At 38.9% G+C, this 12,788-nt stretch overlaps 3 protein-coding genes across 3 annotated transcripts; 2 read left to right on the top strand and 1 right to left on the bottom strand.

Moving 5' to 3' along the window:
* Nucleotides 1–76: 76 nt before the first annotated feature.
* Nucleotides 77–2,680, bottom strand: LOC18028368 (phosphoinositide phospholipase C 3). The gene is given in 9 exon segments (XM_024148933.1): nucleotides 77–542; nucleotides 642–872; nucleotides 962–1,014; nucleotides 1,017–1,078; nucleotides 1,191–1,414; nucleotides 1,492–1,689; nucleotides 1,783–1,918; nucleotides 2,015–2,211; nucleotides 2,307–2,680. Coding segments are annotated over 9 exon segments (1,728 nt in total). The 5' UTR covers nucleotides 2,616–2,680; the 3' UTR covers nucleotides 77–224.
* A 2,364-nt stretch (nucleotides 2,681–5,044) lies between these two features.
* On the top strand, nucleotides 5,045–7,706 carry LOC18028367 (probable protein phosphatase 2C 64). The gene is made up of 5 exons (XM_006411581.2): nucleotides 5,045–5,528; nucleotides 5,808–6,250; nucleotides 6,394–6,761; nucleotides 6,873–7,109; nucleotides 7,212–7,706. Exons 2-5 carry the CDS (start codon nucleotides 5,932–5,934, stop codon nucleotides 7,479–7,481), a joined length of 1,194 nt encoding a protein of 397 aa, XP_006411644.1. The 5' UTR covers nucleotides 5,045–5,528; nucleotides 5,808–5,931; the 3' UTR covers nucleotides 7,482–7,706.
* A 754-nt stretch (nucleotides 7,707–8,460) lies between these two features.
* LOC18028366 (V-type proton ATPase subunit B2) lies at nucleotides 8,461–12,762 on the top strand. The gene is made up of 15 exons (XM_006411580.2): nucleotides 8,461–8,705; nucleotides 8,963–9,020; nucleotides 9,185–9,240; nucleotides 9,320–9,418; nucleotides 9,584–9,643; nucleotides 9,762–9,873; nucleotides 9,956–10,164; nucleotides 10,403–10,531; nucleotides 10,623–10,760; nucleotides 10,861–11,011; nucleotides 11,307–11,389; nucleotides 11,847–11,894; nucleotides 11,970–12,023; nucleotides 12,135–12,218; nucleotides 12,316–12,762. The coding sequence occupies exons 2-15, from the start codon at nucleotides 8,966–8,968 to the stop codon at nucleotides 12,499–12,501; spliced, it is 1,464 nt and encodes a 487-aa protein (XP_006411643.1). The 5' UTR covers nucleotides 8,461–8,705; nucleotides 8,963–8,965; the 3' UTR covers nucleotides 12,502–12,762.
* The last annotated feature ends 26 nt before the right edge of the window (nucleotides 12,763–12,788 follow it).

Raw genomic sequence — 12,788 nt, 5'->3', positions numbered from 1 at the left:
TATGTTTTTTAATACACAAAAAAAAACAATAAGTCTGGAGGAAGATGGCAAGTCAATTCTAGATAGGCGGCTACAGTCATAAGAAGTCGAATCTTGATATATATGTTTATTGTTTGATAGGAATATATAATATTAGAAAGAGCTAATCATCGACCGTGGGCAAGTGGGATGAAACTATTTACATATTTCTAATCTGACAAAAAAAAAAAAAAAAGGTTCAAAACTCAGGAGATGAGAAACGTATAAGGAGGGTCAAAGGAGAAGCTGACGAGAAGCCTAGCGTTCTTGTAAGCATTTCCTGCTCGATCATGAAGCCGGACGGCTCTTACCCCGGACTTCAACTCTGGCAGAGGAAGACATGTCTGTCCGGCGAAATCATTCTGGGTGTCATTGTCGTAATCCTGGACTCTCAACCACACAAGTGCTAATTCTGGAACAGAAAGCTGGAACAAGAACTCGTCCTTCCATATAGGAAACCACTGATCAACCGCTGTTTCGGTTCTGTAAGAGACCGTGTCCCTGGGAACCCCTGCGATTCCTATCTGATGCAATACAACACACAATTCTGAGTAAACATTTAAAAAAAAAAAAAAACTCGTAGGGTCGGAGAAGAAGAAGGAAGGGAGGGGGAAAGTTGTTACCTTGACGAAGAAATCAGGGGGAGAGTAGCGATCGAAGTGTGTTTGAGGGAAATCCAAATCCCAACCTTGGCCTGTGTAAACCTTCACCTTAAGAGTGGTCTTGATGGGAAGCCTTTTGCAGGGGTCAAAGGGTGTGTGCTTGTGTAGCAAAACGCGAGGCTTTTTAACGTAGCCACATCCTCCGTTGGCTCTGAACATTCCTTGCATTATCCATAGTTGCTTTCCATGTCCCTTTTCACCGAAAATTCTTCAACCCGTTTATATATACATACAAAGCATCTCAACCATATGAATTTTATCATGAGCGCGCGATGACTTACTTGCATGTTAAAAGCAACCATTTGAGCACCGTGTGTCCATCCTACTAGAGGTCGTAATTTGATGAGTTCAGTCTTGTTCCCTTTGGATATATCCTCACAAGATTCCTCTGTGTAAACCTGTTTTCATTTTTTTTTATTTTGTTTTTTAATAATCCAACTCTCTCATCATGGTTTTTTTGCTCCTCACATCGATCTCACTATATATATACAGTATGTATTTATTATTTACCTTATAACATCGGTTCCTCTGGTTCTAACCACTGTCTCTAGCCGCTGCTCGTTCATGCTTATCCTTCGAGGCCTCTCTGGATCATCACTCAAGCAATCCTTTAAACTACCTTTGCAGTTTCCAGCGTGAACTGCGATCAAGTCTCTGTATCCAACAGCTTCTTCCTCTTCCTCTGCGTCCTGATGAGGAATCTTGTTTTCTCCTCTCCATGCCATATTAGTACCCTGTCACAACAGATGAACTTGCCAATGATATTTAATTTGCAAAACCATTCGCATTTTGCGTTAAATTGCGATCTTACACTTGCAGGTCGGCTCCGCCAAGTCTCTTTATCTATCGGAGGAGTTCTCGAGGTCTGAACAGCTTGGCTCTCAAGATACTCCTTTGGAGGCTTTGTAGAAATCAGAATCTTCTTCTTAAGTTCTTCTGGTGATGGAAAATGCTTCCAACTCTCTGACCCACAACGAAACAGCATCCCTCTGAATGTTTTAGTTAACATCTACAAGTTATATATATATAAAAAAATCACTCCTTTTTTTTTTCTTTCAAATTAGTAGTAACTCGATCGGATGTTATGAAAAAACAATCTCACCTTAGCAACTTTCCCTTGAAGATTGGGCGGCAAATGATCTTCGAGAGTGATCATGACTGGATAATCAGACACATGAAACGCGTTATCTTTTATGGCGTTGAGACATTTCTGCAAATCCTCATGCGATGTAAGTGTCCTGGTGAGGTAGAATTGAAACTCTGTTTTTTATTTTTGGATTTTTAAAAATTTTCATTAAAGTCTGCTTATAAGAGAGAGTTAGTGGGGGACCAACCCGCCATGACGAACTTCAGCAGCGTTCCCTGAAGGGTTAGGCCATAAATCGAGCTCGATCACTTTCACGCCTCTTCTCAGAGCCTGCACGATCGGCTCTACGCTGCTTCTGCTGTTCACTTGGTTCCCAGTCAAGTAGGAGTTGTGTCCCGTGTACACAAAGTAATGCGATAAGGGCGCCTTCATATCATGATGCACCTTAACATCTCAAATCAAGAACATACCCATTTCAGAGTTTGATACTTTTAACAAAGATCCATATATATATCAAAGCTGTTGAAGACTTTATTTACCTGGCGAGACAAGGGAAGAGGAGAGTTGGTATCGCTGAAGAGGTAGCGATAGAAGGCGTTGAGATGAACAAGCCCATGGATGTGGAAAACGTTGTGTTGTTTAACGCTGTGGAATATATCCTGCACGTAGTCCAGCCCTGCGTGCCGTTCTCCTTGGACTTCACTCACAAACCTTAGAAGCTCATCTGAAGACATCTTGCCGTTTCTTGAGTATGCTTCGAAGAGTCTCTTGATGCTCCCTGGTGGCTGCCTCGTTTTCTCCTTGAAGCTTCTGCTACAACAGAAGCACACTTTGAAAGTCTCCGACATTTTTATTACGTCCTATCTTCAATTAATCTTCTTACTTGTTCCTTAATATATGCTCTTGTAACATACAACACACACATACTGATACATATATGCGTTAGAAAGTGATGAAGAATATATGCTCTTGTAATCATCATCTCAAGGAACGTGTCTCGCTATTCGTAATTAGTTAATTATTATCATTAAAAAGTAATCTCGATTCATGGTTACAAAAACCTTATTGAAGATTATATATTTATGCATTGGTCCGACAATAAACACAAAAAGGATCAATTAAACATGTTGTCACGTCTTTTCTTAAATAGGCATATATACTGCCTAGCTTTTTTTGTGGTGCTAATAACAGATAGCACTAAGAGCAGCATCAAATATAGTATATAATTAACTTTTTTTTAGAAAAATTAGTATTATATTTGTGTGTTCCAACTTGTAGGACACTAGATTTCCTCTCTTAATCTCATGAATTTATATTGGTATGATTATTTTTGTTTATTTTTTTGCAAGAAAACTGAATTTTCAAAAGCGGGACTTGTAATTAGCAGACAGGGCTGTTGCGTTACAAATTTGAAAAGAAAAAACAAATCAGTTTATGATCAATGTTTTTGGATCTTTTGATGTGCCAATATCTAAACTGAACATATGTATAGAATTATGAACCTTTTTTTGAAAAGTTAGGTTTCGCTATATATCTCTTGGTGAACTAAATATGAATGGTTATTATATATATATACATACAATATATAGGTATTGGGATAATGAAGTTTGGTCCTGAAGTGAAAGGTTGAGAGTGGTTGGATTTTTGTGTGATTGATGGAAGCTATCTTCTGTAAGTAAGGGACCTTCCTTCCCTCCTCCTATCTATATTTTCGGTCTCTTGTTATTTTCCTACTAACTAAATTTCACATTAATTAATGTTATTTCTGTCTCTCTCTCTCAGTGTCTTTTTGGTTAAATATAAATTATATAATAAGTTCTCATACAGAGCATCGGCCAAAGATTAACAATCTCCTGGCAGAAATTAACTAGGTTTGGAAAGAATCGAAAGATAGAGCTGCATATATACGCCCTTTTGCTCTCTTAAAATTAGTTATTCATTTAGATTCTGAGATTTGTAATGCATCTTATCATGGCTTGTGTCTTCCATTAAAACCGACCATATCATGAACTTTTTTCTTCACATTGACATATGTGTATTTTGGTTTTTGAAACAATATAAAAAGTGTCACATACATCAATCCGGACCCAGAAAGTTAGACAAGCTAGAACAATGGCTACAATTTTTTGTTGTTGTTGCAGGTAATATATAAAGTTAATTTTTTTAATTCAAGTATTTTTGTTTAATCTTGTTCCTTTTAGCTGAAATTGTAATAGTTGATATTGCTTGTTCTATTATTGGTACTCCAAAAGTATAAACAACTTAGAAAGAGTCGATGGGGAGAAAGGGCCAAATTTAGTGGTATATCGTATATACACTAATATAAAATTAAATAATGTTAGGTAAAGTGACATATCTCACTTTATCCCAATCACTTTCGTGTCCCAATATATTATTTTTAGTTTTTAAACAGGAAATTTGATGATACTCTTTTTTGGTTATTCATTCTTCAAGGCCAAGCCTCTTCTCTCTAATTTTATTTTGCTTTATTTTATCAGGGTCTTGGACCACCAATTTTATGGGCATTAAACGTTTGATACAAATGACGTGAGATAATAATAATAATAAAAAAAAAGATTCATGAATCCACATAAATTATAATAGATTTAGGCTGATATAAAATGAGTTTGATAAAAAAAATTACAATTTTATGCGGACGAATGGTGTACGTTAGTAGAGTAGACAATTTAGTGGGCTTTTAATTTTAGCAAAAGAAGAAATTAAGCCGAAAAAGGGGTCGGTGGATACCAAGAGAAGAGTGGAAGCCATTAGCCATTCAGGTACTGCCACGTCAGCAGATACAAATCGAATATATAAAAATCTATAGCCCAGCTTTCACAAAACGGGCTGTCTCAAGTCATGGAGAGTATGTAGATGAGATGATAATGGTTCTCTTTATGTTTCCTTCTTCAAAAGACTGTTTGAAGAAAATTCTTCCCATTCTAAAATGTAAATAGATGATGACTAAACCAAACCTTTGAATATTATTGTTACAGATATGTAACATTTCAAGAGAAGACAACTTGAATGATGAAGAATAAATAATATCTATCTACGAGTCGTATTCTTTCTCACTGTTTCGCTGCTCACACACACACACACACACTCTCTCTCTAATAAGGCAGGCAGGCAAAAGGACGAGAGAAGTGGAGCCCAAAACGCTGGGACCTTTGATGTGCTGGCTCCGACCTCGCCATCGTTGGTCTTTTATGGGTCTTGTCTGCCTACACAACATGCCCACCCTCTCCCCTCTTAAACAGAAGAAGAACTTTGAGAGAGTTAACACGATTTCATTTTTACCGTTGTGAGAGGTGAAAGATAAATTTTCAATTTGTGAAAGAAAATAAACACAACAATCAGAAGAATGAGAGAGACGTCTCGTTCGGCGACTTGACCTATCTCTATTATCTCTCCTTCATCGCTCACTGTTTCTAGACTTAGAAAGTTCATAACTTGCGATTTACCATTTCTTACTTCTTCTTCTTCTTCTTCTTCTTCTTTTTTTTTTAATTAATTTATTATTAATAATAAATTGGTCTTCTTCCCCATCCGCTCCCTTCGACTGATTACTTGTTTATTAATCGATTCGTTTTATAAAACTATATATTTTTTCTTTATTTTATTTTTTGTGTTTGGTTGATCCGTAGATCTACAACTGAGAATTTCCACGCCCACATCTCCTGACTCCCTCCCTTCTCCGATCTTCTTCTTCTTCGTTTTCTTGCTCAAACTCACAACACGACTAGATTCCATCTTGCAAGGTAAAGTCTCCATCTTTTTTCTTTTGTTTTCCTTTTAGTGGCGAATACGAACCACGGAACAAGTTTGAATCTATAATCCCTGGTTTCCGAATCGCTTTTGGACTTGTACCACTGTTTCTTGATTGGGCTGACCAAATCAGTCTTAGTTTCTCTTTCAATGTTGTATCAAATTTCACAGATTGTTCAATCATCAAACACACTAATCCATATGTTTATTTTGTCATTATCAAATTGAGATTTCTCACTTTGTGCTACATGTGTCACTGTATTGTTCTATAGAACACAAGACTCAGGTTCGCATTGGCGATTTCTGAGAGCTGCCTGCCTGTGAATTGGGAATTTGTGCTTAAAAAGTTCTATGTTAGTGTCACAAAACTGGTGGGAGACTCGGATGAGATGAGGGATGCTATCTGGGTTGATGAACTTTCTGAATGCCTGTCTCTGGCCACGGTCAGATCAGCAGGGACGTTCAGGCTCAGATTCCGGCGGCCGTCAAGAGGGACTCTTGTGGTACAGAGACTCCGGTCAGCACGTCTCTGGTGACTTCTCCATGGCTGTCGTCCAAGCCAACAACTTGCTCGAGGACCAGAGCCAGCTCGAGTCTGGCTGTCTTAGCACCCACGACTCTGGTCCCTATGGCACCTTTGTTGGCGTCTACGATGGCCACGGCGGCCCTGAGACTTCACGCTTCATCAATGATCATTTGTTCCACCATCTCAAGAGTGAGTGACTCTTAAAACCCTTTTATTGCGTTACTCTTGTTTAGGATCGCTTTACTCTAGTCAGCCTCATCTAGAAGAAGAAGAGGAAATAAGCATTGTTTTTTACAAGATTAAGGGGGTTCTATTCTCATCTGTGAATACAGGGTTTGCTGCGGAGCAACAGTGTATGTCCGCGGAAGTGATAAAGAAAGCCTTCCAAGCGACTGAAGAAGGGTTCATATCCATAGTTACCAGTCAATTTCCAACGAGGCCTCAAATAGCGACCGTTGGTTCATGCTGCCTTGTAAGCGTCATCTGCGATGGGACGCTCTACGTGGCCAATGCGGGGGACTCACGGGCAGTGCTGGGACAAGTCATGAGGGCGACCGGCGAAGCTCACGCCACTCAGCTCTCGGCTGAGCACAATGCGTCTATAGAGTCAGTGCGTCGGGAACTTCAGGCCCTGCATCCGGACCATCCAGATATTGTGGTTCTGAAACATAACGTTTGGCGAGTAAAAGGAATCATTCAGGTAAATATGAAAACAAGAAACAAAAACTAGTTTGGAGAAACCTGTTTTACAGATATCCTTGTTTGTTTGTCTTTTAAAAGTGGCGCTCTGGCTTGTTGGATAATCTCTCAGGTTTCAAGATCCATTGGCGATGTGTATCTGAAACGGCCAGAGTTTAACCGGGAACCGCTGTACGCGAAATTCCGCCTGAGGGCACCGTTCAAGAAGCCGTTACTGAGCGCAGAGCCGTCGATCACGGTGCATACACTGCAGCCGCACGATCAGTTTATAATATGTGCTTCAGATGGGCTATGGGAACATATGAGTAACCAAGAAGCAGTAGACATCGTCCAGAATCATCCGCGTAACGTAAGAAAGAACTTTACAGAGAGACACGGACGGACAAACATATATGAGTTGTTGTTGTAGGGTAGTCTGTACTAAAGTATGTGTGTGTGTGTTTGGTTGCAGGGGATTGCAAAGCGGCTGGTGAAAGTGGCGCTTCAAGAAGCGGCGAAGAAGAGAGAAATGAGATACTCAGACCTGAAAAAGATTGACAGAGGCGTACGAAGACATTTCCACGATGACATAACAGTGATTGTTGTCTTCTTCGATACAAGCCTAGTGAGCAGAGCGAGCGTGTTGAAAGGACCAGCCGTGTCAGTGAGAGGCGCGGGTGTGAACATTCCTCACAACACCTTGGCGCCTTGCACCACCACTCCCACTCAAGCTGCCTCCTGACCCCTCCCTGCCCCTTTTGAATTTTTTATCTTGTTGTTGTTAATTCTTTCCAAGATCTGTAACTATATATAAATATATAATATTTAATTATCATTATTATTATTATTAATTGACTGGGAACTGGGAAGGATATCAAGTGGTAGTTTTGTTTGTTTCCTTTTGTTACTTGATAGTTGTAACCAAACAAAAACAAAAATCACAAATTCTTGTTATTTCGTTTCCATTTTTCTCTGTATACGGATTTATTCTTCTGCTGTAGGGAAAAAAAGGCAAAAAATAGGTGGTTGCCAAATCTAATCTAGACTTGAAGAAGAGCAGACGGATGAAGATGTGTAGTAGTCTGTCTTATGGGGCTTAGCTCAGATATGTATGCGGATTGCGGCTGTGTCATCATCCTATGCAGGCTAAGTGCCCTGGAATGTTAATAGCCACTGTCAAGGCTATGTGTGATCCTCTGAATTTTGATGAATCCATTATCCTTTTATTTTGTGCCGGTTACATTTCTTGTTCCCTTCATTATGTGTAGATGATTGTTGTCAACGTTTTCGGACGATTTCTGCTATGATGACATTTGGATGATACTGGACAATGATTAACCGGAGCCAAAACTATTTCTCCATGCCAAAACATAAAACGAAGCCATGCCTTTATCTTGATCATCGTATTAGAATCTCTCTCGCTACTTTTATCATTGCTATAGCATTTATTATTCAAAGATTTTCTTAGTAAAATGTTAGTGTTCTATAAAGCAGTACATGCGGCCACTTAGGCCCTATGCGCCATTACATATTCCAACAAACCAGATGAACTAATTGGCAAAGTTCCAAGCCCATTCGAAAATAGTTTTGGAACCTATATGAAAAAATTCACAAGAATCATAATCTGTCTGTATTCAGAATTTTCTTGTACTGTACAAAACGCAAAAAAAAAAAAAATAGCACTAGCCAATATGGAATGGATATCACTAGATTGAAAACAAATTTATTAATTTGATATCTAAAACGCTGTGAGCGTGATAATATTTTTTCAAGGCATTTATTTATACTCATTTTTGATTGTTCGAAGAAGGAAAAAATAAAATGAAACAGTTTTCATTATTATTATTATTTTTTTGTGGTTTGTTGTCCCATTAATGCATATATAGTCCTTCACAGATCTCTGCCCGTCTCGCTCTCTTCTCCTTCCTTCCTTCCTTCCTTTCTCGGCAGATCTTTTGATTAAGAGGTACAATGGTCTCTCCGTTTTGATCTTCCTTCCTGGGTTAGAGGTTTTTTATCTTGAGCTAGCAACGGATCTATTCCTTTGATCCGACTCAGGAATTCATTTATATATATTTCACGTCAATAGATCTATCCCCTCATAATTCATATATTTGACCGTGAATTTCTCAAATGTATTCGCTGGGTTTGCTTTGCTAACACTGGACTAACTGGTTATCCTAAGATTGATTTGCTGATATCTTGTTTGCCTTGTCTGATTAGAAAATGGGTGCTGCTGAAAACAGCCTTGAAATGGAGGGTACCTTGGAGATTGGCATGGGTAAGAGCTTCTTCTCTTGAACATTGTGATCTACATTGTGATCTATTGCTATATCCCTTTCCCTGGTTGTGACTGTGATCTTGAGAAGCTTACGAATCTTCATCATCTTTGGTCCTTCAAATTTGATGTGGTTTTCTTTTTTTTTTTTTCCTTTGACACCTTAGAGTATAGAACTGTCTCTGGTGTTGCGGGACCTCTTGTCATCCTTGAAAAAGTCAAGGTAATTTAGAGATTGGTTCTTTGAATTCTTTTCTTCTAAATTCCCATGTATTTCCTCAGCTTACTTCTTTTGTCTTTAGGGACCTAAATACCAAGAAATTGTCAATATCCGTCTTGGGGATGGAACTACACGACGTGGTCAAGTTCTCGAAGTTGATGGTGAGAAAGCTGTTGTTCAGGTTTGTCAAAATTTTCCTCTCTTTCTTCTTTAGCTTTCTGTTGCTCTACTCCCATATATGGTGCTTAACTGAATTCAAGATGTTAACGAACCTAATCGTGCATAGTCATCCCAGGGCCTCTTGTAATACATCAGCGAGTTGAATTTCTTTGGTTTGCTTGTCCAGGTTTTTGAGGGAACATCTGGAATTGACAACAAATACACAACTGTTCAATTTACTGGAGAGGTATGGTACTCTCTTTTTGCTGTGTACTTAAAATGTTAAAAAGTAAAAGAGCCCTAAACTAATGGCTTATCCTTCAACCATTTCATGGTCTCGCTTTTGCCAAAATGTTTCTTCATAGGTTTTGAAAACTCCTGTTTCTTTGGATATGCTTGGTCGCATCTTCAATGGTTCAGGGAAGCCTATTGACAATGGTCCACCTATATTGCCAGAAGCGTATTTGGATATTTCTGGTGAGCTTCTTTTGCCTCTTGTCACATAATCTAATGTCATAAAAAAATTACAGGATATGATTCTTCACTTTTATTTCTCCAGGGAGTTCTATCAATCCCAGTGAGAGAACTTATCCTGAAGAAATGATTCAGACAGGGATATCCACCATTGATGTCATGAACTCTATTGCCAGAGGACAGAAGATTCCTCTCTTTTCTGCTGCTGGTCTTCCCCATAATGAAATCGCTGCGCAGATTTGCCGTCAGGCTGGTTTGGTTAAGCGTTTAGAGAAGTCAGATAATCTTCTTGAGGTATCACTATTTAGTATTTGACCATTACATATCCATTACAAATAAATCTAGTGGTTTAAGCAAGGGTTTCCTCTCTTGAGACGTTTCTTTCATGAAAGCACTGCAATGATCTGTTTGTATTCACTATTCAGTAAAATCTACAGTGGAAATTGTAGCTGTATAAATGCCCTACTTTCATTGTGTAAAAAAAAAAAAAAAATTAGCAGTATCACATTGGTCCATTTATGTAAATTTGCAGCACCAGGAGGATGATAACTTCGCCATTGTGTTCGCAGCAATGGGTGTGAACATGGAGACTGCGCAATTCTTTAAAAGGGATTTTGAGGAGAATGGGTCGATGGAGAGAGTGACACTTTTCCTTAACCTGGCAAGTCTTGGATTCTTACTACGGACATCTTGAAACAAATTTTAGTTCTGATGTATCTTTCTGAAGGTTTCTCATTCGGTTTCTCGTACAGGCAAACGACCCCACTATTGAACGTATAATCACTCCTCGTATTGCTCTCACGACGGCTGAGTACTTAGCATATGAATGTGGAAAGCATGTCCTTGTTATTCTCACAGACATGAGTTCCTACGCTGATGCTCTTCGAGAGGTGCGAATCGATATGTACATGCTCTGCTCTGATCACAACTCATGTACTTTAAGAAGATAGGAAGCCTGACGTAGTCTTTAACGTCGTTTAATACCCTTAGGTCTCTGCTGCCCGTGAAGAAGTGCCTGGTAGGCGTGGTTACCCAGGTTACATGTACACCGACTTGGCTACCATATATGAGAGAGCAGGACGAATTGAGGGGAGGAAGGGTTCCATTACTCAAATTCCCATTTTAACCATGCCAAACGATGGTAATTCTTTGTTGCTATTTTCATGAACTCGTTTTACAATTATTCTTTGTGGCATCTCTGGCTGTAGGTGTTTTTGATTTTGAAAGCTTTCTGTTTGAAAGAAAACAATCGGGGTGATAGTAAAGCTGGCATAGAAGCCGCTGGCCGATGCCATTGTTCTGTCTAGGTCTAGTTGTGTGGGGACTGTAACAAACTGAGCGGATATCTGTGGGTTCTATATAAAAGGGTTTGCTGGTGAAGTGAATAATTCTGGTTGAGATTTCTAATTTTTTTTTTTTGTTCCTTTTCTGTCCAGATATTACGCATCCAACACCAGATCTGACAGGATACATCACAGAGGGCCAAATATATATAGATAGACAACTTCACAATAGACAGGTACATTCTTGCAGAATATAGTTGTTTTATATATATATATATAACACTAATGGTACTAGTGTAATGTGAATTTGAACGTTTGAGAGAAACATACATACCTGTGAAAATCCCATCTATGGGATTTTGACTTAGTGTGTAAAATCGAGAACCACCGCTTAGAGTTTTAAGATACCGAAAGCATATGGCTAAAGAGATCAAATTTCGTGGGAAAACTGAAACATCTTGGTCATGACTTCTAAACACTGAAATGTAATTGTATGTATGCGTAAGCTAAAAACTAGAACGGTTTCTGTGCATATACTATGCTGTGTATTTTCTCTAATACCTGAAACGGCAGTAATTTGAAAGTTGTTTCACTTTAGCTTTTGTGTAACTGTTAAATGTTATTTCTAGTTTTGCAGATATGAAATATCCTAAACGTTATATATAAAATACCAATTTTGTTTGCGTTCCGCAGATATACCCTCCAATCAACGTCCTGCCATCTTTATCTCGTCTCATGAAGGTAAGTGTGGCGCTACATAAAATCAATGGATTAACCCAGGAGATCACCTGTTAAAGTAAACTGACTGTGTTGCAGAGTGCCATTGGGGAGGGTATGACTCGCAGGGACCATTCTGATGTTTCTAATCAAGTAGGACTTTATTTCTTGTGTGGCTATTAACACCTTTGTAGATGAGCTTGGTTTATGCAAGTCTTACTCTTCAACTTGAGCCTGAGCTTAACTTCCTTCTTGTGATATCAGTTGTATGCCAATTACGCTATTGGAAAGGACGTCCAGGCCATGAAAGCCGTGGTTGGAGAAGAAGCTCTCTCTTCCGAGGATCTGGTCTCTCTTCTTTTCTTTTTTTTACTAACACAGTCTAAATGCTTTCGGTCTCTCCCAGATCTTGTCTCTGTTAACACTTTCTGTCTGATGCAAACAGCTATATCTTGAGTTCTTGGACAAGTTTGAGAGGAAGTTTGTGGCTCAGGGAGCTTACGATACCCGAAATATCTTCCAGTCACTCGACCTGGCATGGACGCTCCTGAGAATCTTCCCCCGTGAGTTGCTTCACCGTATACCCGCGAAAACCCTTGATCAGTTTTACAGCCGCGACAGCACAAACTGAAAAACAGAGTGTTTGGTGTGATTCTCTGTCCAAATGCATCTTTTTGTTTTTACTTTTGCGGTTGGTTCGCACCTATGTCTTGTCCGTCCCAAATAAATGGTGTTTGTTCCCAATCGCTACACCCTTTATTATTTATTTGTCTTCGAAACTGAGCAAGCAGCTTATTCTCTCTGAAAGAGATATTCTTATGAGATCTTCCTTTTCTTTTCTTTCTTTTTTTGTACCTTTTCAACAATATATACATTTGTTTTTTGTCCTAAATGTGATCATGAATGTTTTTTTTTTTT

Source organism: Eutrema salsugineum, unplaced genomic scaffold (genome assembly GCF_000478725.1).
Source record: "Eutrema salsugineum unplaced genomic scaffold, Eutsalg1_0 scaffold_1, whole genome shotgun sequence".
Classification (NCBI taxonomy): domain Eukaryota; kingdom Viridiplantae; phylum Streptophyta; class Magnoliopsida; order Brassicales; family Brassicaceae; genus Eutrema; species Eutrema salsugineum.
The sequence above is the reverse complement of the archived record's forward strand: the minus strand, read 5'-3'. Positions and strand labels throughout refer to the sequence as shown.

What these genes read in the sequence shown, in the direction of transcription:
- LOC18028367 (XM_006411581.2), top strand. Translation starts at nt 5,932, where the DNA reads ATGCTATCTGGGTTGATGAACTTTCTGAATGCCTGTCTCTGGCCACGG. An exon ending in GAGTAAAAGGAATCATTCAG is followed by an intron (nt 6,762 to 6,872) that starts GTAAATATGAAA and finishes ATAATCTCTCAG; the next exon opens with GTTTCAAGATCCATTGGCGA. An exon ending in TCCAGAATCATCCGCGTAAC is followed by an intron (nt 7,110 to 7,211) that starts GTAAGAAAGAAC and finishes GTTTGGTTGCAG; the next exon opens with GGGATTGCAAAGCGGCTGGT.
- LOC18028366 (XM_006411580.2), top strand. Translation starts at nt 8,966, where the DNA reads ATGGGTGCTGCTGAAAACAGCCTTGAAATGGAGGGTACCTTGGAGATT. An exon ending in ATTCTGATGTTTCTAATCAA is followed by an intron (nt 12,024 to 12,134) that starts GTAGGACTTTAT and finishes TTGTGATATCAG; the next exon opens with TTGTATGCCAATTACGCTAT. An exon ending in CTCTCTCTTCCGAGGATCTG is followed by an intron (nt 12,219 to 12,315) that starts GTCTCTCTTCTT and finishes TGATGCAAACAG; the next exon opens with CTATATCTTGAGTTCTTGGA.